The following is a 26,786-nucleotide window of genomic DNA, read 5'->3' on the forward strand; positions in this document are numbered from 1 at the left end:
GGTTTGAATCCCCGTCGGCCGGGGCCTCTCTGTGTGGAGTTTGCATGTTCTCCCCGTGTCTGCGTGGGTTTCCTCCGGGTACTCTGGTTTCCTCCCACAGTCCAAAGACATGCAGGTTAGGCTGATTGGAGAGTCTAAATTGCCCATAGGTATGAGTGTGTGAGTGAATGGTGTGTGTGCCTTGCGATGTACTGGCGACCTGTCCAGGGTGTATTCCTGCCTTTCGCCCAATGTATGCAGGGATAGGCTCCAGCCCCCCTGTGACCCTGTTCAGGATAAGTGGGTTAAGATGATGGATGGATGCTTACTGCTACAAATCATCCCTCAACTCTTCAACTTTCAGGATAATACCACCTTTTGAATGATTACGCCATGTACAATTATTTACCATTTCTATCTCTGGAGTAGATTTTCTCAAAACCTGATTTTGTACGTTATTACAGGAGTGCAGGGAGGCAGGGATAGGTGCAATATGAGGTCCAGCGGGGTCCCTGTAAGTCCTTGCCCTCCTCCCCCGAGATCTTCACTGTAACGCCATAGCATAAACAATCTAGTTGTATAACTGAATGAAACGTCTACCATCTTACATAGTCATCCAATCATCATGAAACTTTGCAAAACTTTGCAAAAATCCGGAATTTCTGATATCTTACATGGTCCAGATTATAGACTGCTACAAAAATGTTAGAATTAGTCATTTCCGCCATCTTGAATAATTAAATTAGCTCATTTACATATTTTGTCAGAATTAATCTTTTTAAGACCATACCTCATGATAATTTAAGTATGTATTGTTTGCTAACTTAAGCATGAAGTATGTATTTCAGTAGAACAGAACCTTAATGTGACATGGTTACATGGTTTATACGGTTTAGATTTAAAAAAACAATTAAATTGGGTATAAAGTACACTGGAAACCATATTGTCATATGCATATTGAAATATAATGAAATGTTTCTTTAAATAAGACAATAACTCAATAACAATAGACAGGAGCCAGTGGATAAAACATTATCTTTAATGTTAGGCATTATTAATGATTTCCACACCACATCGGTTAAGTGAGTAGGAAAAAATGTGTGTATTTACATCTAAAATCCACATCACAGTTTATTCATGCTAACACAATATATACAAGAAAGTACTTTTAGAATACTTGTACAAATGTTTTTTTTGTTTTTTTAAACTGCCAAACTTTGTCCTCCAGGTTCATCTTTAGCGCAAAATACCCAAAATAACAGCAGTGATTTTTTTGGAGTGTGTTTTGTCTTTTTAGTTTTAAAAACACATTTACATCATAAAGTACATGGCAGACAATTAATGACAATCTATACATGGTTTGCCCTTCTTAACCCTTATAAATACACTGCTTCTGGAAAGATTATTTACACGGAGTAAAGCCAAGCGACATGATTTTTAAGGACTGCAATCGTTTTCAAAAGGGGTTCCATGTATTCTGCAGAACTTTAGATTCCATATTTACAATGGTACAGAAAATTAACTGATCTCCTCTCGTTACCCCCCACCACCATCATCTCCACCCTCAAGCACATCATCCACCAGTCCTCATCATCCATGCAAAGCATACCTCGACTCCAATATTGTCTGTAATTCACACATGCACACACACACGCACACACACAACACCCTCTCTTCCCTGTCTTTTGTCTGACTCACACAGCAGAATTCTCAGTGTTAAACCACCTCAAGCAGAGGGACCATGCGTACTCAATTATCTGAGTTGCAACACTCTGTCAGAGTCAATTTCAGGTGGACCATTTCACTGTACGTACTTTAAGACTTTCACTTCATACCCACAGACATCAGCCCCATTGTCATTTTGCCACTCAACAGTAGGTTTCAGCAATACATAGAGGCCCAGGAATGCATGTGTTCACAGACACATATATATTAATATAGGAACCCAAATCACAGCCACGGATCCACTTCCTCATTACAGGGGCACGTGTCAGCTGACCCAGGCCTTGATGGAGCAGCCATAGCCGCCATTTTGTTTGAAGTTTTTACAGGCATCTACTGTGCTGAATTACACAGCGCAACTTCAGAAAAACAGCTACGGTAAGGTCTGTAAGTATTCGGACAGCGACAATTTTAAACGGCTGTAATTCCCAGACAGTTCACCCGATATAGATGTACGTACCCTCAGATTAAAGCAGACAGTGCACTTTAATTTGAATGTATTTACATCCATATGGAGTGAACCGTGTAGGAATGAACTTTTAAAATTGTGTCACTGTCCAAACCCTTACGGACCTCGCTGTATTTCATCTATACCTTCAAGACCGTGAATACACTGTAAGGAAAAAAGGGTGGAATAAGTTTTTGTAAGAGTAGATCCTATGCACAGCCATTTTACATTTTACACATTAATTAAATAATTCTCTGCTTTGAGAAAATGAGTTCAGAATAATGATTAAAAGGCTAAACCTTTGTTAGGTCCTGCAGTAGTGATGGCGAGTCCTGTGAATGAAAACTGTTTGCTTTTATCTCCCCAGTAGATGCAGGGCGACACTGGCTCAGGAGGTAAGAGCAGTCGTCTAGCAGACAGAGGGTTGCCGGTTCGATCCTGCCCTGGGTGTGGCGAAGTGTCCCTGAGCAAGACACCTAACCCCCAAATGCTCCTGACGAGCTGGTTGGTGCCTTGCATGGCAGCCAATCGCTGTTGGTGTGTGAGTGAGTGAGTGTGTGTATGAATTGGTGAATGAGAAGCATCATTTGTACAGTGCTTTGGATAAAGGCGCTATATAAATGCTAAACATTTACCATTTAATGCACACAGGTCCTCTAATCATATTAAAATATGTACAGGCAGGGAAATCATAACCACAAAAAATAGGAAATACGGAGTTATAGAAATAAATTCAGTGGTAATATATCAATGATAACTATCTCCAAAGAGATTAACAAAATGTGTCTTTATGCTTTCTGAAATGAGAAGGGTAACACCGACCAACACAAAACAGAAAATCTCAAATTAAAAGTAGGAAACTTTTAAAAACTGGAACTTTTGAATTAGTCGCACAAATTAAGAGCCTTGGTCATTGAAAGGGCCACAGTGAGAGAGCCAGGGAGTTAAGCAGGAAGACATAAGCAGAGTACTCAACTGCTCTGAGTACACTAATTACGTCTGCCCAGCGGGGCCAAAACCATAAAGCAGTCTCAGCTCGGGAGAAGAGCCAAAACACAGCGAGGGTGCTCGTTTTCAGAGGGAGCGCAGTCACTGTTCGAGACCGCCCAAGGCAAATGCGCAGAGTTCCAGCTGCTGATATTAAATAATGCTAATATTTTTGCCATTTCATAAACCCCAGTCATAATGACGGTTTATGGCGTTTATGATGTTCTTTGGCCCGTCCACCAGGACCATTTTGAGTTTAATTTCAGCACAATGCTCCTTTAATGATGTCTGACCGAGCAGTTAAATACCATTTTGGTTTCCCTAATATTTGTTTAACCTGCAATACTGTATATTATATGTGAAAGAAATGTGATTTAAAAGGCATGGCTGTGCTGCCAAGATAATTATTCAACATATTTTTACATCTGAGCCATGAACAAATTTTTTGGCAGCTGAATATGACCACTCTGATCGTAGCTGTGGCTGAATATGACCGTTCTGACCGCACCTGTAGCTGAATATGACCGTTCTGATCATACCTGTAGCTGAATATGAACGTTCTGACCGTACCAGTAGCTGAATATGAACATTCTGACCGCACCTGTAGCTGAATATGAACGTTCTGACCATACCTGTAGCTGAATATGACCACACTGATCGTATCGGTGGCTGAATAGGACCACTCTGACCGTAGCTGTGGCTGAATATGACCACACTGATTGTATCGGTGGCTGAATAGGACCACTCTGATTGGATGGAGGGACAGAATCACCCTCAGAATGCAAACCCACAAGCAGCTTCTGAGCCTGTGAGCATGAGCAAATATAACACTCCATTCAACAACAGCACATACTGCATAGCACACACATACAGCAAATACCATGACTCTCATGTCCGTCCACTGCTTTCACTGCCTCCAAAGTATATTAAGGGCTAAATATGATTCATGTTAAATGCATGGTTATAATATATGTACACATCTATATCGTTTTCAAGTATTACAAAATAAAAGCAGACCTCTAAGACATCCAAAAACTTTCCTGCATGGAAGACATGCACTTATCCCTCATGTCCCTGTGTGTGCGTGCTTGAGATAAAGTGTGTGTGAGCGCACGTATGTGTGTGTGTGTGTGTGTGTGTATGAGTGAGTGTATAGAAACAGCCTCCTTTAAATTATTCCAGCATTGGCCTTTACAATGAGAGAGCGGCAATATTTCCTTGGTGTCAGAAACCAATAGTGTAAGCCAGGGCGCCAGGAACCTTACACTTACAGTGTATGCAGTCATGAAGGTACAGAGGAGGGTGTTGCCTGACAACTGAGGGCACAGCTGCTTCTGCGCGCTGCTATTTTAATAGAATAATGCCCCTTTTTAAGGTTTCTGTGTCAACTCAGGGCTTCCCATCCACCTTCAATAAATAAGCAAATTCACCATTATGAGAATAAAAACACTATGCAATGTTTGTTATAGCCTATGACACTATAGAATAGGAAAATATATATTTACAAAGACGCTGAGCTCGCAAATAATAAAAAAATAACACAGAGTAAGAAATTTGGGCGGTCTTCCCATCCCGTCGGGGGCGGACGGAGAAACAGCCGCGGGCTTTCGTTGTGCTGTTAAACGGAGTGCGCTGAGACACGATTACTGTACGAAACGCTGAATCTTCACCAGAAGCCAGAGGAAGCAGGATGCACAACAGGGTCCATAATCCACTGCAGTACCCAAAAACAAACAGCGCAGGGCTTTTTCTCCCAGCGCATCCACGGAATGTCGCAAGTTCCTCTCCGGAAAAGTTGAATGTCCGGAGTCTCCTCCCAAGAACATTCCATGGTTAAAATTAATATTGGACTGATTAAAAAAGGATTAGTTATACACAGCCCCCCCCCCCCCCCCCCCCACTCCACCCCCAGGTCACATGACTGCTATCAAGCACAGCTGGACAGGTAGCGGTCATGTGACCTCCAGGGCGGTTTCATCACGTTTTTTGCACCAAAATAAAAATGAAAAAACATGCAGACTGAAGAACTGTACAAAAAACTGAATTCATATTGTTAGAAAAAAAACGCATTTACAGATTTGTTACTTTTTTAAATAATATTTGTCAGAAAATATCATTCCCACTCCGAGATATCTCAATGACCCAGTGCACACCACCACGCGCTAACAGGCCTTACATTTCCCTCGTCTTGCATAAAATTTCACATGGAAAACGAATCGCCTCCTCAGTCCACGATAAAGAAATTTAGTCATATACTCTATAGCTATATATCTCTGTTATATATTATAAACCCATGGAGGTCTAGATTCTCTATACTCAATTAAAAATATATGCTTTCCTTTAGGCATCACCAACTGAGAAACAAACGTGAAAAAGAACTTGTGGATTTAAACAGCAGTCTGTCCGTGAGTTAACGTTTAGCAAATTGCCCTTCCATGTCGTGTCCGAAATGTGTAACAGTTCTTGAAGCAGCTGGATGACCAGGATACACGACACTAAAAGGGACATAACAATGGCGAAGAAGCCTGTAAGTCTCTTTCCACCGAGCTGGTTTTGTACCACTTCAGAAAAGAAACCGTCGGTTGCTGGGTAGCCTTACAAATGACGTGCGTTGCCGATGCATTCCTTGTTGTGACGATCTCTGGTTGAATAATTGTTTTTCCGCGAGAGCCATTGGTTCTTTTAAAAGGCAAGTAGAAAATAGAAAGTACAAGGACCAAAAAAATCTATATAACTTCCAAAGTAAAACTACAACTGAAATCTAATGATAACTGAAGGTTTAACACGAATTTGTGGAAAACAAAGTTATCCACACACCATGTTAACTGTTTGCTTTAAGTCCACTTAGAAATATATAAAGCCACTGCATCAGAAAACGTCTTTCTCCCAGGATTGAGTTCATACTTTAAAACAATTCTGAAGTGTCTGCATGGTGTACAGAAATATGCGACATATTCCGTACACGCTGATTTTCTCTCTTCGCTGTTTTAATAAATAAGTGCGGGTAAATAAGCGTTTTTTGGTGCTAAAATGTGCTAATACGTGGTTTCTCCAAAAGAAAAATTTGAATTATTTTCTTCTCTGCTTGATTCATTCCAGTTCATTTTTCCGAGGATAACTACTTTGAGTCTATCAGGGAGTATAACATGCTAGATGATCCAGAGATGTTTATGAAGAATAACATTCAAACGGCTCGAATGTGACTGTACGTATTGAAGCCTGGGTTATCGCTTCCAACTGAGACCCTTGATTACACCCACTGCTTCAGTGCAATCATTATATAGCGCAACAGAACAAGAAAATAACCGACAGCCGTTTCCATTCCAGATGCTCACCCCACGGCGATGCAACTCCCCTTCCACTCGCAGACCGAGGTACAGAACGAAGCGCAGACAGCGAATGCTTCAGGACAAAGGGAAGGCAGACCGTTTCACACAGCGGACATTCCTCGGGCTTCCCGGCTCGTCTTCGGGAGCTCGGAAAAGCTGGGAATGTGGCTAGCAGTCAGGAGAGGCGCCGGACAGCGAGGAACCGGAGGATGAGAACCTCCTCCTTCGTTCCATCCTTCCAGGGCCCATCCTCTTCCCTTCTCTCCCTCCATCCCTCCTTCCCGCTCTTCCTTCCCGAGCGCTTGGGCTGTGGCTGGCCCCCCCCACCCCGGCGCCTCCCTACTCCTCACTGACCCCGTGCTCCCAGGCCACCTTGGCCTGCTCCTCCTTGTTGGAGAGCAGGGGCTGGGAGATCTTGCGAGGCATGGGCCGGGGAGCGGGCCGGAGGTCCTCCTCAGGGATACAGCCCTCCCGGAGGTAGGGTTTGGGGGGCAGGGCCGGGGGCGGCTCGTGGTGGTAGTGAGGGTGCGGGTGGGGGTGCGGGTGCGGGGGGTGGCCCTCCAGGGCCGGGGCGACCCCGCCGGGGGCGGAGTGGCTGCGGCAGGGCGGGGGCTTGGTGGGGTCCAGGGCGTCGGGCTCGGAGACGCTGTAGCGCACGGGCAGGTAGGGCGAATCGCCGTCCTCCTCCGGGGCCCAGGGCGGGCCGGGGGCGGGCTCCAGGGCGTCGGGGCGGGCCGGAGGCTCCGGGGGCTGCCCGAAGTTGCTCTCGCTCAGGGAGGAGACCCCACTGCTGGCACTGCCCGACAGGGTGGAGTTACTGCCATCCAGGCCCGACTGCGGGCTGGTGGGGGAGGCAGGGATGGGGTGCAGGGGGGACTGTGAAGGGGGAGAGGAACAGAGCTTTTGTAAAACACGGCGGGTGAGACCTCAGAGGAGGGCCAAAAGTCCACCCTGCCATTTAAAATCTCTCTTTGATCCTGTTTCCGTCTTTGGAAGCTTTATTTGTTGTTCACACAGAATGTCCTCACTGCTCAAATAAGCTTTAGAAGGCTGCATTCATTAAGATGTTCAGAGAAACATCACATTCCCTAAAATTTCCCTGTTTTCTTCAGTCTTAAAAGTTTGAAGAACTGAGAGAGCACTGGGGGCTCGGAAGCAGCCATTCCAAGGAACTTCCTAAACTGTTAGCATGACACTGCTAACAACTTGCTCCACTTTAGAGGAACCTATTCTAATAGCTATGTCATAGAAAGCCCGTTCTATAGTATGCTAAGGGTAAACTGTAACGTCGGTTTACTCTAACAACCGCTTGCTTTTTAGCAAACTAGCAGGCATAAAACAGCAATATACAGCTATATATACAGTTGATACAACATGTCATAGCTATAATATCTGCAAACACTACAAAAATGATTCTGTCAATTACAGCGAAGAGAATTTTTGTTACAGTATAATTATTACTGTAAACAATCGTAAGTACCCTCTAGTTCTCTCCGTTAATACACCCTCTTCAAATGTACTTAAAATGTTACCACACTGGCAAAGATATTAGAATATGTAAATCTTGCAGTTGAAGGGAGGATGCATAATTTGATTCCATTTGAAACAGGCACCCTTTCTCCCACATCTTTCCCTGTGGGTGCTGCACTCCCCAATAAAACAAACCAAAAAGGTCAACAGTGTGCTAGCTTTCTGAAATAGCACGGCCATTAACTCGCTAGTTAGCATTTTTTATTGCAAGCTAACAAGCTGCAGCAGCTGACACCGTTAAAGTGCAGTGACATAATGTAAGATGCAGAGGGAGCAGCTATTAATCCCTGTAATTGTATTAGCAAAGGGACTTGTTAGCTCGACAGTGTCAGCCATTTCACAATGAACTGAATTGAAGGAATGACATGCAATAAATTATGAAAGATCGGCGCCCGTTGCAAGGAAGTTACAAGGAATCCAGCATAAAAACAACTGCTGTAGCAATAACCTGCAAGCCATGCTGTTTACTGTGCTTCTATAAACCTCTGTCCTTTCCCGATCTGTAACACCGAACCCATGTTCCAAAGAGAAGTACGCCTGATTCACAACAGCAGAAACATCGATAGAAGATAGACAGATAGAATAGAAACAGAAATAGATAGAAACATTGTAACATAGATGGCAAAACATCAGGTTTTAAACCTTGAATATTTATATTCCATTCTTTTATTGGGAATTCAAATATAGATTAAAAAACTGGCAGCCAATACACACGCACCAGGTACACACACACACACACACACTGCAGCAGTGCCTGTTTTTGCATGGGGAGCAGACACAGAGGGCACAGTGTCAGGGGTGTGGCAGGGCATGGCGGGGTGCAGTAGACAGAGGGCGCAGTGGCAGGGCATGGCGGGGTGCAGCAGACAGAGGGCGGGCAAGCGGAGGGTACCTTTCGTAACGAGCGTGCGGGCAGGGCTGGAGGGAGCTCGCTGATCTGGTGGTGGAACGCGTCAAAGTGCATCGAGAAGTGTCCTACAGGGGAGAGACACAGCAAGGGTTGGAGAAACACACACACACACACACACACACACGGACACACACCCACTAACGAGGACACTCTGGCTCATGAGGACCCGCTGGGGGACGCGGGGGGAAAGCGTAGGGGGGCACGGGACAGTTTTTTAGAGAGAAACGGACGACAAAATGAGACTAAAATTCTATGAAAAAAGCTACAATTTTCGACAGGGGAGGAGGGTACAGAAGACTGAAGGAACTACAGCAGCAAAATATCAGGAAGTCGGAAAGTGTTCACTGCAGTTCACGTGTAATGTTACACACACACACACACACACACGTATGCACTCGCTCGCCCACAGACCAAAAAAACCCTTGTGTTGTAAATATGGAGCAATGTCACTGAAAAAGACGCAGAAGTACCCAAATGGTTCAAGTTTTTAAAACAAAATTTGAATTTATGTCTCCTTCCTTGGGTGTTTGAAAACAAATGAATGACAAAGAAGAAATATTGGAAGCACTCAAAACCCCAAACATTTTTCTGAAAAAAGAGGCCAACATATATACGTGAAAAACAAACAAAAACAAAACAGAAAACAGAATGATTCCATCCCACATTCAAACCAATTGGAGAGGTCTTGGACGCAACATTAATTCCACAGCTCTTGAAAGAGGCGAAGTCTCACTGATGTTTGTTGCTATACATAAATACATACAAATGTGATTTATCAATTCCAAAACTGATGAATCCCCATCCGGAGTGAACTGGACTGTAGTTTTTGACATACAGGTACAGTGACGCTTTCACAACACACAATGCAAGTCTTCTGCTCCAGCATCTGAGTGAGTCCTAACCAACAGCCTCTTGTGTTTCAAATATTTTGTATTCAAATACTCTTCTGCGCCGATTGTGCCTGGTGCAACTGAGACAACCAAGGGGACCAGAAGGCGGGGGGGGGGGGGGGGGGTTGCAGTTTTTGGGAGTATTTCATAGGTTCCAATACACCAGACAAGCTCGGTAAAGTGTAGAAAAGTATTAGAATCCAAAACAGTTAGGTATTTAACCCAGGACTGGATTCAGGTGTCCCACTCTTTCTTATAGTCAAGCCAACCACTGTATGGTTAGCAGGTAAAGGCATGGCCTGGCAGGGGCCGGGCATTGGCCCAGGACCGTGGGGTTCTGTGGACACACCTGCCCCCCTGTCCTGTCCCTAAGGGGGGGGAGGGGGGGGTCTTACCGGGAGGCAGGGTACGGGGTGGGACTGGGGGGGCCATCACACTCCCCACGTGGGCCGATAGGAACGGGAGAGCCTCCCTGGTGCCACTGTCCAGGCTCCAGCTGCTGGGAGCACTGAGGACTGGAGAGACATAACCGCCATTAATCACAACGCTGCCCCTGCTGGCAGTCCTCCGGTACTGCTTAGAGACTAATCTACGGGCCACTTCCACTGGGAATACTCATGTTTATCCTCCAGACCTCCAGCCACTATTGTCAGGGTTGGGTCAAACCTATTTAAATGTGGGAAAGGGAACCCGATTCAAATTATGAATTGCTGAATGCCCATTTTGCTCAATGAGAAATATTAAATTGATGAATTGAATTGATTGGATTTGGCCGCAGTATGCAAATACATTTTGTGGGCGTGAACTCCTGAACACAATGTCCAATCATCACAAAAATCTATAGGCCACAAGTGTATGCTTTCCAAGTTTGGTGTAAATCAGTCAAAAGGTGATGCAAATGTTCATAACTCCTAAACCAATTGTCTGATCAAATTGACATTTTGTATGCTGACTGCAGCTCCTATGAAATTCATAGATATTGTTTAGAACGTATTAAATAGCAAACAGTATGACAATAGCCATAATTGGCCAGATGGTGGCCACAACTCTGGAAATGTTTGGGCTAGATTCAGATCAAATCATCATTAACCCTGGGAAATAACAGCTGCGAGACATTAGTCAGATGCCTACTAAGTTTCATATAAATCCATCAAGGACTTGGCTTGGAAAAACGTGGCCACCATAAGTCCACCAAACTTCAGCCACATGCTGCTTGCACCCCGTTACTTATTACTTGTGGATATATTTGTGACTATTGTTATTATTATTATTATTATTATTATTATCATTATTATTATTATTTTTTATTATTATTATTATAATTAGTATTATTATGACTATTTTAAAATTATTATTATTATTATTATTATTATTATTATTATTAATAACATAATAAATGCTTTTTTCAATACACACTCCTAAGAAAAACAGTACAGGATTTGTATAGCTTTTGTAAATCGTCCCACATTTTCCGAAATGATTTGCATTAATTCACTAGTGTCACTGCTAAAGTATTGGCCTTGAAACTGCATTTAGTTAAAGTGGGTCGTCTTGTGGAGTTTAGGATGCTTATCCTGCACAGAGACCAACAGGAAGGAGCAGGGGTGTTGAATGATGTCACTTCCTCAGCCCAAAAGCGAGGAAGCACAAGAGGTCTTCATGAGCAGTGTGTGGCATCATGCTAACTCGCTCAGACAGAGTACTGGATGCAGCAGAATCACATGATCGCAATGGGGGACACAGAAGCCATATTCTGGGCGAAGCAGCAACACACTTTAAAATCACCAGATGTTTTTAGCAATGACATGTCTGTCTCTCTACTACAAATTTAGTAATTTATCTTCCTTTTTCGTGGTTTCCCCCCCAATTTGGGGTCAGGGTTATAGCCGCCAACCCCCCGCTTTCATCTAATCAAAGGCGGATTGCTAGGCTCGCACAGTTGAGCAGGAGGGAGATACTTCCTGTGCACATAAGCAAGGGACACACCTGATTGAGCAGTGGTGGGTTGCCGGGGTGCGAACAAACATTGTTATCCCGGCTGACGGAAAGCCTGCTGTGCCTGTGTGATGCTAGCATTGCCCTGAATGCTACCATTGCCCTGTGGGTCCCTAGACAATGTTAGCATTGCCTCGTGGGTCCCTAGACAATGTTAGCATTGCCCTGTGGGTTCCTAGACAATGTTAGCATTGCCCTGTGGGACCCTGGACAATGTTAGCATTGCCCTGTGGGTCCCTAGACAATGTCAGCATTGCTCTGTGGGTCCCTGGACAATGTTAGCATTGTGCTGTGGGTCCCTGAACAATGCTAGCATTGCCCTGTGGGTCCGTGGACAATGCTAGCATTGCCCTGTGGGTCCCTGGATAATGCTAGCATTGCCCTGTGGGTCCGTGGATAATGCTAGCATTGCCCTGTGGGTCCCTGGACAATGCTAGCATTGCCCTGTGGGTCCCTGGATAATACTAGCATTGCCCTGTGGGTCCGTGGACAATGCTAGCATTGCCCTGTGGGTCCCTGGATAATACTAGCATTGCCCTGTGGGTCCGTGGACAATGCTAGCATTGCCCTGTGGGTCCCTGGATAATACTAGCATTGCCCTGTGGGTCTGCCAGTACTGGAACGGTCCGGATTCAAAACCATCCAGGCACCTGAACACTTCCAGGATGACCCCGTCCATGCATCTTTACAGCAAAGGGGCCTGGCCTAGGATAGTACTGCATAGTACTAGGATAGTACTGCGGTAATATACATTCTATACTGTAGAATATCTTCTGTATTTAAGAAGTAGAGAGGACAGAGAGGACAGGAGGAGAGTAGGAGCGTATCTGGTGAGCATAAAGGATTTTTGGCTGCACTTCACACAAGACACAGGAAGTCGCATCACTACTGGGACACAGAACCAGACAGGACTAAAAACGTGAGAATAAAGGAATGAAGCGTGATAAGGACCCAGACCTCGTTCGCAAAGGTCAGAGAGTGAGTGCAGTACCTTTCTCTGCCACGGACAGGTTGGGGTCGCTACAGGGCTTGCAGGGTCCAATCACCTGGTGGAACAGAGCTCGCTGGAAGTTGGTGGGCTGCAAATGGTGGGAAAACCCATCAGGGGGTCAACCGAAACAGTGAGAGGGCGGTGCATGGGGACATTGCTCTGGAGGGGGTGGAGACATTGCTCTGGAGGGGGTGGGGACATTGCTCTGGAGGGGGTAGGAACATTGCTCTGGAGGGGATGGGGACATTGCTCTGGAGGGGGTGGGGACATTGCTCTGGAGGGGGTAGGGGCATTGCTCTGGAGGGGATGGGGACAGTGCTCTGGAGGGGGTAGGGACATTGCTCTGGAGGGGGTGGAGACATTGCTCTGGAGGGGGTTGGGACATTGCTCTGGAGGGGGTAGGGACATTGCTCTGGAGGGGGTGGGGACATTGCTCTGGAGGGGGTGGAGACATTGCTCTGGAGGGGGTGGGGACATTGCTCTGGAGGGGGTGGGGACATTGCTCTGGAGGGGGTGGGGACAGTGCTCTGGAGCGGGTGGAGAGAGGGGGTGGGGACAGTGCTCTGGAGCGGGTGGAGACAGTGCTCTGGAGGGGGTGGGGACATCGCGCTGGAGGGGGTGGGGACATTGCTCTGGAGGGGGTGGGGACAGTGCTCTGGAGCGGGTGGAGACAGTGCTCTGGAGCGGGTGGAGACATTGCTCTGGAGGGGGTGGGGACATTGCGCTGGAGGGGGTGGGGACATTGCTCTGGAGGGGGTGGGGACATTGCTCTGGAGGGGGTGGGGACAGTGCTCTGGAGCAGGTGGAGAGAGGGGGTGGGGACAGTGCTCTGGAGGGGGTGGGGACAGTGCTCTGGAGCAGGTGGAGAGAGGGGGTGGGGACATTGCTCTGGAGGGGGTAGGGGCATTGCTCTGGAGGGGATGGGGACAGTGCTCTGGAGGGGGTAGGGACATTGCTCTGGAGGGGGTGGAGACAGTGCTCTGGAGCGGGTGGAGAGAGGGGGTGAGGACAGTGCTCTGGAGCGGGTGGAGAGAGGGGGTGAGGACAGTGCTCTGGAGGGGGTGGGGACATTGCTCTGGAGCGGGTGGAGACAGTGCTCTGGAGGGGATTGAGACATTGCGCTGGAGGGGGTGGAGAGATTGCTCTGGAGGGGATTGAGACATTGCGCTGGAGGGGGTGGAGAGATTGACCCTACCTGTCCGTTCTCGGTGACGGCGGGGTACATGGCGCTGCTTGGCCTCTCCCGGTGGGGGGGCAGCAGCATCAGCAGCTCCCGGTTGTGTCTGTACTTGTCTGGCAGTGACGGGGAGCCTACCACAGTGGGGGAGGGGCAAGGGCAGCACAGAGTATCACAACCAGCAGGACCCTGCCTGTAGGGGGTGCGCGAACACACCCTGCTAATACACCCTCTACATACACCCTGAAAACAGGGTAAACGCCAATATACGAGTGAACTCCCAAAATAATTATGTAAAAGATACAAACATATAAAACACTAATCCATCTGTATTTCCAATAAGTACATTGTTAAATACATACTTTAAATACTTAATCAACTCCGAAATTCCATTCCATTTACATTTCCAAAACAGTCCTCCAGATCCCTGAGAATCTTCACTCAATGTTTCTTTTAAATGTGTCAGTAATCCACAGGGTTTTCCTGGCGTCTAAAAGGTAAAACTGTTTCATCCAGCTCTCACTCTTTCCTGGGCCCACTCTGTCTCTTCCAGACTCCAACACAGAGGATTCTGGGAAAGGAGCAGCCGAGCTGTCACCTACCTCGGGCACTGGAGGGGGCGGAGTTCATCATCTGAGAGGGGGCTGAGTGGGTGGAGCTTAGACTGGAGGAGGAGGGGCTTGGCTAGAAAAAAAACCAAAACATTAATAAAAACTATAACGTGTATGACTGTATGTATGCTCTTGCAGTATAAGTGCAAAACAAGCCCTGTTATGACAAGTAACATTGTATTACTCTATTTTAAACAGGACTATGCACCGAAAGCACTATATGAGCGGTCTTATCAGTTGTCTGGCAACTATATTTGTATTTTTCTGTATGTGTCGAATGCCTATCCACACCTATAACTATAACAATAACTATGAATATGTCTTTTTAAAAATAGTTAGATTTATTGATTGTTCCTCTGTCAGCTTTGACTATGTGTTGACTGGTTTTGTTAAATTGCACCAAAAAAAAAAAAGGGTAAAAAAATACAAATAATAAATAACTGTGACATCTGGGCGCTCTGTCGTGACTGGTCTCCGTGGCGACGCACCTGCATGCGGTACAGCTCCTCCGGGTGCTCCAGCACCGCCCCGTCCGTCAGGATCAGCAGGTTCCCCGCCTCACTGGAGGCGTGGGAGGAGAGGGAGGAGGACGAGTGCCGCACTGAGCCAATCAGATTCAGCGGGCTGGAGAGAGGGAGAGAGAGAGGGAGAGAGAGGGAGAGGGAGGGAGAGGGAGAGAGAGAGGGAGTGAGAGGGAGAGTGAGAGAGTGAGAGAGGGAGAGAGAGGGGGAGTGAGAGAGGGAGAGAGAGAGGGAGAGAGGGGGAGTGAGAGGGAGAGAGAGAGGGAGGGAGGGGGAGAGAGAGAGGGAGAGAGAGCGGGAGAGAGAGAGAGGGAGAGAGGGAGAGAGAGGGAGAGAGAGGGGGAGAGAGAGAGGGAGAGAGAGGGAGAGAAGGGGAGTGAGAGAAGGAAAGAGAGGGGGAGTGAGAGAGAAACGAGTAAGAAGCAAATGTGCATTGGCAGAAGCTCATTACAGTGGGAGAGAAAGAGGCCATGGAGCACAGCAAGGAGTGTGCGTGAGCATGTCTGCCCACGGGGAGTTACGATGCGCTATAGCGCAGTAGAATGTAGTTTGGGGGAAGATGCCTTGGCTACTTCCCACCGGCTTGCAACCCTCCTGCTTTCAGCTGGATGCTGCTTGCTGGCCCCTGCGGTGAAGGCCCCAGGAAACCAGCCTTGTGTGGAGGTGTTCCCCTGCCAGTCACAGCTTCCCCTTCACCAGGACTTGCGGCCTGTAGCGTAGTGGTTAAGGTAAAGGACTGGGACACGCAAGGTGGGTGGTTCTAATCCCGGTGTAGTCACAATAAGATCCGCACCGCCCTTGAGCAAGGCCCTTAACCCTGCATTGCTCCAGGGGAGGATTGTCTCCTGCTTAGTCTAATCAGCTGTATGTCGCTCTGGATAAGAGCGTCTGCCGAATGCCAATAATGACTTCTCCTGCCAGGCCTCCCCCGGGCCACCCCCTGGTGGTAACTGGGCGCCCTCCCGGCCCCAGGCTAACCTGGCAGGGGATCTCAGAGCTGCAGTGGTCCCCAGAGGTACGACGTGCAGTGTGGACACACCCTGGCTTCAGCTAGCCACTGATAACCACTGTCCCACTCCCTTGTGGGTAAGTCTGGGAAAACAAAGGCAGGGGGAGCACACAAGTGATGGTAGGGGAGGAAAGCAAGAGCTGGTTGGCGCACCATAGGCAGTCCTCTGACAGACTGGAGCTCCTGCAGCTTCCTGCATCGGTGAGGAGGTTCTGGTTGTCCTGGCGTTCCTCTTTGCCACTGGAGTACACCTCCCCACAGTGAAGCAGAGGTGATGGAGCAAGCGCAGCCCCTTCACCACTCTGAATAAATTCACCATGCAGGTATCTACTGCTGGCTCAGTAGGGCCCCAACCACATTCCTGCACCATTACAGTCTACTGGCGGTGGGGAGCTTGGAGATGGGGGCAGGACGGAATAACCTGGCCAGGCCTGACCTCATAACCCGGTCCCTGCACAGTAGCAACACAGTGTATATAGTCGTGAGCAGCTGGGATAAGAGTGAGAATCCAGTTGACCTCTCAGTCCTGGAGGAGCTGTCCACTCTACCCACTATCCAGAGCCTCAACCTCCAACCTGCCTTCTCTGAGGTCTGCACCACGATTAGGTCACTAAAAACAAATAAACTCCAGGACCTGACTCCATCCCTCCTGAAATCCTGAGGCAGGAGGGCTATCTTTGCACAAAAGCGGTCCACCTGCTCATCTCCTTGGCACGGAGGCAAGAGCTCATCCCCAATGGAGGGATGCAAATATTCTCACTATTTATAAAAACAAGGGGGATAGATCCATCTGTGGCAACAGTAGGGGCATAGCACTCCTCTGAGTCCATGCTCCGCCAACTCATTAACACCACCACTGAGAACCTGCCACCAGAATCCCAGTGTGGCATCAGAAAGAACAGAAGCTCAGTGGACATGATGTTGAGCAGGGGCTGACATTAGGTAAGGACGGTCATCTCACAGTCTGAACCCCAAGCTGCTCCTGACAGGTCCTTTGAATGGCAGCCTATCACCAATGGTGTGCGGGTGTGAACGGGTGAATGAGAGGCATCATCAAAGCACTATATATGTGCAATCCATTTACGATTTAAGATCTTCACTACCCGCCAACTGCAGGAAAAGTGTCGGGAAAAAAACCAACACTTGTTCATGGCCTTTGCGCAAAGCCTTTGACACAGTCCATGGTGATCTCGTTTGGAAGGTCCTCCCGCAGTGTGGACACAGGGCCCTGGGAAATGTGTGAAGATCCTACAAGACCTCCATAATGGGATGATGGCCAAGGCTGCAGTTGGTGGACAAGAATCGGACCCCTGGGCTCTGCTGTGAGCCACGGTGCAGCGCTCCAGTCCTCTTCAACAAAGGCTTAAGGACCAACTAAAGACCCCCCTAAAGAAGAGTGGAATAACCCATGGCACCCTGGAGACTGCCACTGTGGACTGTTCCACCTGTTGCCACCAAGGGGTGCAGCTAGCTGAGAGAGGAAGGACACAATACCGCCTGGCAAAGAGACAGAGACGAAAGGCGGCGATGACTGCACTAGCCCCAGCAGACAGCATGCATCCTGCATCGGACTCTACAGCCATCGACAGATCCCACAACAAGCAGTAGGCGTCATCATTGGCCAAGATGGACTGCCCTAAGCATGTGAGTGTGTGTATATGTGTACGAGTGCGTATGTGTGTGTGTAGGAGTGCGTATGTGTGTGTGTATGAGTGCGTATGTGTGTGTGTATGAGTGCGTATGTGTGTGTGTAGGAGTGCGTATGTGTGTGTGTATGAGTGCGTATGTGTGTGTGTAGGAGTGCGTATGTGTGTGTGTATGAGTGCGTATGCGTGGGACTCACCTGTGTCTGTGCAGGAGCTTGATGCTCTCGGGGCTCATGGGGCTGTGGGAGGTCAGAATGCCTCGGGGGGTACTGGCCCCAGAGCAGGCCGGGCTCAGCTTATCCAGGCCGGGCAGGCCCTGCAGGGCCACATAGAAACACTACTCTGAATACCCACACTGTGCAGCACAACACAACACACTCTGAGCAACACAGAAACACTACTCTGAATACCCACACTGTGCAGCACAACACAACACACTCTGAGCAACACAGAAACACTACTCTGAATACCCACACTGTGCAGCACAACACAACACACTCTGAGCAATACAGAAACACTACTCTGAATACCCACACTGTGCAGCACAACACAACACACTCTGAGCAACACAGAAACACTACTCTGAATACCCACACTGTGCAGCACAACACAACACACTCTGAGCAACACAGAAACACTACTCTGTATACCCACACACTCTGAGCAATACAGAAACACTACTCTGAATACCCACACTGTGCAGCACAACACAACACACTCTGAGCAACACAGAAACACTACTCTGAATACCCACACTGTGCAGCACAACACAACACACTCTGAGCAACACAGAAACACTACTCTGTATACCCACACTGTGCAGCACAACACAACACACTCTGAGCAACACAGAAACACTACTCTGAATACCCACACTGTGCAGCACAACACAACACACTCTGAGCAATGCAACCAATACGTACTTAAATATTCATATTTGCCTTTAAAGAACTGTTACTGTATATAAAGTGGTCAAGCACCTTAGACTAAAAGTCTAAAAGGCGAAGGTACAAAGGAGGTGTCACCATGGAAACTCCACTCACATGGCACAGGCTGCTCCTCATCATCTGGAACTGATCGATCAGCTTCTTGTGCAGGGGACGCATCTCTGGGTGCACCAGCTTCTCGTGAACCGCGAGGCCAACTCCCAGGATGTGAACCTGTGGGAATTACATTAACATTACATTAATGGCATTTGGCAGACGCTCTTATCCAGAGCGACATACAGTTGATTAGACTAAGCAGGAGACAATCCTCCCCTGGAGCATTGCAGGGTTAAGGGCCTTGCTCAAGGGCCCAACGGCTGTGGGGACCTTATTGTGGCCACACCGGGGATTGAACCACCGACCTTACGGGTCCCAGTCCTGTACCTTAACCACTACGCTCCAGGCCGCCCCCGTGGGTCTGGTTAGCTCGCCTACAGGGTGAGCTCAGAGCAGAGCGCACTTACACAGTTTGTCCTTGCTATTCGGCACATAATTAGTCAGTTATCACAAGAATGGCCCGGCTTTTTTTTTTTTTACTACTTAGAGGTGGCATCAGGCTTGTCCAAATTTTAGCACTGATTTCTGCACACACAGCGACCTATGTAATTTCATAAAGACCAAATTTTGCAAAACCATTTTCTGAAATAAAGGACACAACTGAATTAATTTCAACATTTCAATTTCAAAGTTGGTTATGTAATATTGGCTACGGGAATAATGTGTCAAGGCATAGGCTATTATGGACACCCAGAGAAAAGCACTAAAATGTACAAAACCAGACAAAACACAAAATGGAAAAAGTAGCAAAATCATAAAGTGCAATATTTTAAAAAGGTAATTCCTTCAACAAGATTTAACAAGCTTCTCCCTTCCCAGGCTCCTGCTATTTCCCTCACACCAGCTCTCACCTCTTGCTCATCAATTTCACAGAAAAGCACTGAGCACTTTCTTAGGTATTTAATAAACTTTTTTTTACATTCTGCTAGCCTATCCTCTCAAAAGGTTCAGAGATGCTCTTCTGCATACCATTGTTATATGTAATGTGTGATTATTTACGCTACTGTCACCTTCCTGTCAGCTTTCACCAGTCTGGACCTTCTCCTCTGACCTCTCTCATTAACAACATGCATTTAGTTGCTGCCACATGATTGGCTGATTAAATATTTGCATTAACAAGGTGATGTACAGGTCTACCTAATAAAGTGCTCACTGAGTGTATATCAAAGGCTTTACCTCTGTGGACTTAAAAACTATCTTTTCCATAATTACAAGTCCTTTCTAGTGTTACTTCACCTCACCTAGTTTCGGGGGTCTTTTTCAAGTTTTTTTTTTCAAGTGTCATTAACTGTTCTGGTTACATTATTATTCACATAAATATCTGAAGAAAAAAAAAAAAACGATTTTGACAAAAGTCCTCTTTGCAATGGCAGTCTGACTAATCACTAACTGACGGGCAGGTTTGCACCTCACCTGTTCCTGCATGAGGTCTTTGAGCTGTGTGATCTTCTCTGTGTCCTCTGGGTGGCCGCTGATGTACTCCTTATCGAAGAAGGCCTGAACAAGATGGTATTGCTGAGTACCACAGGGACCAGTGCTGGGGTCCATTCCGTTTCAGTTCAGGCAATCATTTCAGGCAGTTCATTAAATGAACAAATGACCAGTTTCTGAGTTGTTCATTGAATTTTGATTCATTTCCTGATTTGCCTGAACTGAAATGAAACTAACCGCAATCGTCGGCAGTAACAACTCAATATTTTCTCTAAGAAATCCATAGAGCTCTGGATGTCCGCCAAGCTCAGAGTTATTTTCCATCATAAATGCCCACATCTTGATTTAAACATCACATTTCATTTTTTATGTTTTTAAGACGGTCATCTTTCATTTTCTCCAGGAACCTGAAAAATGTATGGGAATAGAGTATCCCCCTGGGGTGTGTGACAATCACACCTTCAAATATGATGATGGCAACACGTTTTCATGCGCTGGCAATTACACTTTCCATTCACACCTGGGTCAAACAATTACAGGAAAAGCTTGAACTGTTCAGACAGGAGTGAAATTCTTGCATATTACTGCAGGCTACATTCAGCTCAGTAATCTTTGGTTTGAAATCTGCAGGGATTTACTTGCAGTAAAGACCTGCCATTTCAAATACATATTTGACACAGACATGCTTTGCATATGCTCAAAGTAAAACCTAAAATACAGTGACTAAAACAGACTGTCTAATTTGGATTATAAAAGGGCATTCTAATTTTGGTGATAAACAGGCTTTCTGTTGAGACGATGGAGGTATAAGCTATAGCTGTGGAGATGGTGGTATAGGCTATAGCTGTGGTGATGGTGGTATAGGATAGCTGTGGAGATGGTGGTATAGGCTGTAGCTGCGGAGATGGTGGTATAGGCTGTAGCTGTGGAGATGGTGGTATAGGCTATAGCTGTGGAGATGGTGGTATAGGCTATAGCTGTGGAGATGGTGGTATAGGATAGCTGTGGAGATGGTGGTATAGGATAGCTGTGGAGATGGTGGTATAGGCTGTAGTTGTGGAGATGGTGGTATAGGATAGCTGTGACAATGGTGGTATAGGCTATAGCTATGATGATGGTGGTATAGGATAGCTGTGGAGATGGTGGTATAGGCTATAGCTGTGATGATGGTGGTATAGGATAGCTGTGACAATGGTGGTATAGGCTATAGCTGTGGAGATGGTGCCCACCTCTTGGTAGCGGGCGATACCACCGTTGACGGCAGCGTCGATGACCCCATTCAGGCACATGCTGAGCAGGTTGATGTTGCCATGGAGATGCTGTTTGTGCTGGTACTGGCTGATGAGAGTCCGCAGCTCCTGGTTCTTATTCTCCACCACGTATATAGCGTTCTCTAGGGGGCTGACCTCCACCTGTAACACACACACACACAAACACACACACATGCAAACCATTCAGCTATTTCTATGGCTTCATTTACAGTATGATCAGGACAAACTAATGCAGACAAGTTCCATCATCTTCAGATCACAACATACAGTATAATAGGGTCATTCCATGAAAAATCAACCAAAGATGTGGGGGCTGACCAATCCAATTCTGCTCAAACTTTGTGTAAATGTTCTTTATCCAATAGAGAACATGCAAAACATTAGCCTCATTGGATTTGTTGTTCTATTGGCTCTCTAAGGGAAACTTTCACCTCACCATCTACTTTGTTGAATATCTAACTTATGTAATTTTCTGGCCAGACCCAACTTTGACGTTGTATGATTTTGAATGAATTAGTATTATTAAATTATCCACCCCTTTGTTTAATATCTCGAGAATGACAGATCCAATAACGCTGATGTTTTGCATAATCTCTACTGAATATATAAAGAACATTTACACAAAGTTTGAACAAAATTGGAGTGGTCACCCTCACACGGAATTACCCCAAATTTTGTCTATGCAAGTAGTATTTCACATGCTCTACGAAGGGGAAAGTTATTTCACTCAGACATCCCACATCCATGATCATGGAGGGGAAAGTTATTTCACTCAGAAATCCCACATCCATGATCATGGAGGGGAAAGTTATTTCATTCAGAAATCCCACATCTAAAATCATGGAGGACCTTCAGCACTCACCAGCTCTCTCTTCTCCACCTCGAACCAGCGCGAGATGCCCGGCAGAGGGTGTGTGAGGATCAGGGTGGTCCGCTCGATCCACAGGCTCTGAAATCACACACAAGCCCAGAAATCACACCCAGGCCCAGAAATTACACAAAGGCCCTGAAGCTCCTCAAAGCTTCACCCCACAGGTGACCCCATGTAGGCCTGGGTCACCAGTATGCTTGAATTTGGAGTTACGTAGCAGGGTTTGGGACAGTAGGGGTTATGTAGCAGGGTTTGGGATGGTAGGGGTTATGTAGCAGGGTTTGGGATGGTAGGGGTTATGTAGCAGGGTTTGGGATGGTAGGGGTTATGTAGCAGGGTTTGGGACAGTGGGGGTTATGTAGCAGGGTTTGGGACAGTGGGGGTTATGTAACAGGGCTTGGGAGAGTGGGGGTTACGTAGCAGGGTTTGGGATGGTAGGAGTTACGTAGCAGGGTTTGGGATGGTAGGGGTTACGTAGCAGGGTTTGGGATGGTAGGAGTTACGTAGCAGGGTTTGGGATGGTAGGGGTTACGTAGCAGGGATTGGGACAGTAGGAGTTACACAGCAGGGTTTGGGACAGTAGGGGCATACCTTGAACTCGTTCTCGCGGTCCTTGGGGCCTTTGTGGAAGGGCCGGTCATAGCGGAAGCGCCGCACGTTGTTGACGCGGTAGAAGCTCTTGATGCGGTCGGGGACTCGGTCCATCTGGAGCACCTCCATGCTCTCAGGCACCGGAGTGACCGCGTAGATCTGCAGGTCTACGGCTTCACATGAAGGAGAAATATAATAATATACACACACATTGTATGTGTGTATGTGTGAATGTGCACCACATCTGGATCAAATCCGACCCATTTTAGATGCGGAAAATGTAAGTTCCTTTGAATAATCTGTATGAAATAATGCTTCATGCAGGATTTCTTTTCTGACAGGGTTATTGGTAAATCTGTGATTCAAAAAGGTGATAGGTTTTGTGGTACATTGGTTTACTATACAGTTTGTTATTTGTTAGGTTATATTACTCTCACTGATTATAAATGGTCCTTTGTACCTTCTAGGTGATATCACACTTTTGTATTCCTGAGACTATCACTGATGTTCGGCATCTCTGTAAGTCACACTGGAAAAGTAATTGTAATGTAATATACTGTAACAACTGTAACGTGTAAAACTTCAAGTACACATTTGGTATTAAAAAAGATAAAACTTCTTGTGGGGGGTGTAGTCGTCAGTTGAACATTATTTAAGCCCTTTTCCAAGTGGAGACCTAGAAAAGCACCCACTTGGCTGCCAGTTCACTCTTTCACACATTTTCTGAAGGATACACTGGGCATCGCACTGTAAAATGGCCTCATCTGGTTGGTTGGGATGTTGCATGGCAATAGCTTGAGGGAATTCTCCCAGCATCCTTTGCTGGAAGGCTTCAAGCCTCTCGTAGTCATGTCCTCGGCAAACAAATTCTTTATTCTGTGAAAAATGGATGCAACAGGAAATTAGTGAAAAAAGAAATAGACAATTTATTTAAGAGGGGAGAGGTAGCCAGAAATTTGACATTGAGGTTATATCCTCTTTATAACTTGTCATAAGTGCTATGGGATATCCAGGTTATAACCTCTTCTTAAGTGCTGTTGGATATTATTTAGCCCATAGTGAGTCAGGATCTTAATTTTAATGTTTCATCGCAAGAGCAGCACCTTCTACAGCATAGTTCAGTGCATCATTGCACTGGAGCACAGGGTTTCTAATGTTCCACAGGAAAGAGTGCCCCCTACTGTCCAAACACCACCGCTGGTTTTACTACATTAGCCCAAACCCACTTAGCTTTGGCTGTAACACGAGACAACAATGATACAAGAACGCTTCAAGAAAGTAAACACCCAAGGTTCCCAAACCTTCTAAGGTCAGAACTCATGGAACTAGCGGATATTCTTCTAGCAACACTCCCCTTATGAAAATAAAGTCTTGTGTATATTCAAATATATGGCGGCACGGATGGTGCAGTGGGTAGCACTGCCGCCTCACAGCAAGGAGGTCCTGGGTTCGAATCCCCGTCGGCCGGGGCCTCTCTGTGCGGAGTTTGCATGTTCTCCCCGTGTCTGCGTGGGTTTCCTCCGGGTACTCCGGTTTCCTCCCACAGTCCAAAGACATGCACGTTAGGCTGATTGGAGAGTCTAAATTGCCCGTAGGTATGAGTGTGTGAGTGAATGGTGTGTGTGCCCTGCGATAGACTGGCGACCTGTCCAGGGTGTATTCCTGCCTTTCGCCCAATGTATGCTGGGATAGGCTCCAGCCCCCCTGCGACCCTGATCAGGATAAGCGGGTTCAGATAATGGATGGATGGATGGATATTCAAATATGGAATTTGAACATTTTTGTAACATAAGCAATAGCATGTACACTGTAGCAAGTAACAGGTGTACATGTTTCGTTTTACTGTTGTCAGTGTGAGAAAGTGTATCATAGATCAAGTGATGTTTCTTAGCTGCCTTTCATGTAGTCACAGTCTGCATTTTGGAAGCCTCTGGAGTAGAGAAGAGAGGGCTTCACTCACCCTGAGGAAGAAGGGGAACTTCCTGCCGTAAAAGCCCACCCTGAAGAACTCGGGTTCAAGCCTCTGCTGCTCCATGATGTTGTCGTAGTACGCTGCCTCCATTTTCTATCGGCAGAAAGGCAAGACACACGTGTGACCTTCCCAGCCTCGAGCAAGCAGCGGGGGACCACCTCTAATGAACACCGTACACAGCCTTGCGTATAAGTCACTGTGGCAGGTACATCATAACATGAGAACATAATGATAGTTGATGGTGAGAACAGGCCGTTCAGCACAAACAGGCTTTTAATTTTGTCTGGAGACCTCCAAACGTTGGCATAAAACTGCCCTTGAGGATCCCCAGGGGTCTGTTCCTCCATACCCTGGCCAGGAAAGCTATTTCATGCCTTAACAACCTTCTGTGCAGAAAATATATACTTCCTGAACTAATTTTCACATATGTCCGCTTGTTCTGCTGACAGAACTCCATTAAGAAGTTTTTTTTAAATATTCTGCTGTGTAGCAAGAAGGCTCAGCCAAAATAAATAAGCTCTACCAGGTTCTTACATCCTCAGGAAAACACCTTGCTGACCAAGCCACATAATTTAAAAGGAGAGACTAATGAAGCTTCTGCAGCTCAGGATCCTATTATATGGAATAATTTGCAAGATTTTATTTTGGCCTCTGACTCTGCATACTTTTTAAAATCACATTTAAAGACCCATAATATTTTAATTTTTTGTTGGTTTATGTGACTATTTTAACTATCACTATTTTGTTCAGTGTTCATTGTTTTTTTATTATAAGTTATTTCTTAATTGTATGTCATTTTTATGGTTCAGGGTTATTTGTGTGCATTGTTAGAAAATGAGTTATTAATACAGACATTCTCTCTAACAGGTCTTTTTGCAATTAAACATCTGACCGCACCTTACAAACCAGGACAAAAAAATGCTATGATTTGGGACTTGGCAATTCTATCTATCACCATTGATCTTGTCTCTGACAGGAGACACACAAGCTCAGTGTTATTGGCTGATAGGATATACAGTGCAGTCCATAAGTATTTGGACAGTGACACATTTATTTATTTATTTATTTATTTTTAGCTCTGTACTCCAGTACACTGGCTTTGAAACAAAACAATGAATATGAGGTTAAAGTGCAGACTAGCAGCTTGAATTTTAGGGTATCTCTACCAGCTGTTCAGACCCTGTTTCATACATAGCCCTCCAATTTTAAGGGACCAAAAGCAATTGGACAATTGACTGCTCAGTTGTTTCAAGGTCAGCGGTGTGCCTTTGCATCATAAGTCCATGCACAAGAAAGCTAACAAAAGGTCAAGAGGTGATTCTAGGTCTGGAATTTGCATTTGGGGCCTGTTGCTGTTGTCACTCAACATACTACAGAAATTGTGTCACCATCCAAAAACACAGGGACTGCCCTGGGATGGGATATAGGCTGAATGTCGATGGGTGAAAGGTGGGGGGAAAGCCTGGGCCAGCACTAGGAGTCATACTCACCCTTATCCAGCTCAGGCTTTGGTAGTCAAACAGAGTTTCATACTGAAAGGCCAGCTCCCGACACAGGGGAATCCCATACTCCCAACACTGCAACAAACACACACACACACACACACACACACACACACACACCTGTCATCATCTGTGAAACATGTTGGTGGAGTTATGCACGGATGCTGCAGGTACTGGCTGACATCCTACAGCAGGACAATCATCCCAAACATACTGCAAAGTCACAGGGCAAAGTATAACATAGCATTCCACAGTAGATCAAGTGTTCGCCTGCACTATGCCGATGTCATGAAGAAAATTAGGATAAAACCGAGTTAAAAATTAATTTTAAAAAATTGGACAATTTTTAAAACATTTTGC

At 46.3% G+C, this 26,786-nt stretch overlaps 1 protein-coding gene and 1 long non-coding RNA gene across 2 annotated transcripts in view; both read right to left on the bottom strand.

Moving 5' to 3' along the window:
* Positions 1-1,002: 1,002 nt before the first annotated feature.
* LOC133110366 (uncharacterized) lies at positions 1,003-5,001 on the bottom strand. Its single transcript, XR_009704847.1, has 2 exons — positions 3,707-5,001; positions 1,003-3,644 (listed from the first exon to the last, which is right to left on the bottom strand). It is a non-coding gene; the product is annotated as an uncharacterized LOC133110366 (long non-coding RNA).
* Positions 5,002-5,076: 75 nt separating this feature from the next.
* Positions 5,077-26,786, bottom strand: part of LOC133109731 (dedicator of cytokinesis protein 3-like) — a 319,579-nt gene continuing 297,869 nt past the window's right edge. Inside the window, exons 40-55 of the mRNA XM_061219260.1 lie at positions 26,415-26,501; positions 24,913-25,017; positions 23,687-23,828; positions 22,953-23,119; positions 22,353-22,439; positions 21,449-21,631; positions 20,202-20,285; positions 18,789-18,905; positions 17,943-18,061; positions 15,058-15,193; positions 14,561-14,642; positions 13,977-14,092; positions 12,782-12,869; positions 10,191-10,310; positions 8,888-8,970; positions 5,077-7,341 (exon numbers count right to left, since the gene is read on the bottom strand). Of these exons, the coding sequence (XP_061075244.1) occupies positions 6,805-7,341; positions 8,888-8,970; positions 10,191-10,310; positions 12,782-12,869; positions 13,977-14,092; positions 14,561-14,642; positions 15,058-15,193; positions 17,943-18,061; positions 18,789-18,905; positions 20,202-20,285; positions 21,449-21,631; positions 22,353-22,439; positions 22,953-23,119; positions 23,687-23,828; positions 24,913-25,017; positions 26,415-26,501 (2,253 nt within the window). The 3' untranslated portion in view covers positions 5,077-6,804. The remainder of the gene's footprint in view (positions 7,342-8,887; positions 8,971-10,190; positions 10,311-12,781; positions 12,870-13,976; positions 14,093-14,560; positions 14,643-15,057; positions 15,194-17,942; positions 18,062-18,788; positions 18,906-20,201; positions 20,286-21,448; positions 21,632-22,352; positions 22,440-22,952; positions 23,120-23,686; positions 23,829-24,912; positions 25,018-26,414; positions 26,502-26,786) is intronic.

This window comes from Conger conger, chromosome 14, assembly GCF_963514075.1.
Source record: "Conger conger chromosome 14, fConCon1.1, whole genome shotgun sequence".
Taxonomy (NCBI): Eukaryota; Metazoa; Chordata; class Actinopteri; order Anguilliformes; family Congridae; genus Conger; species Conger conger.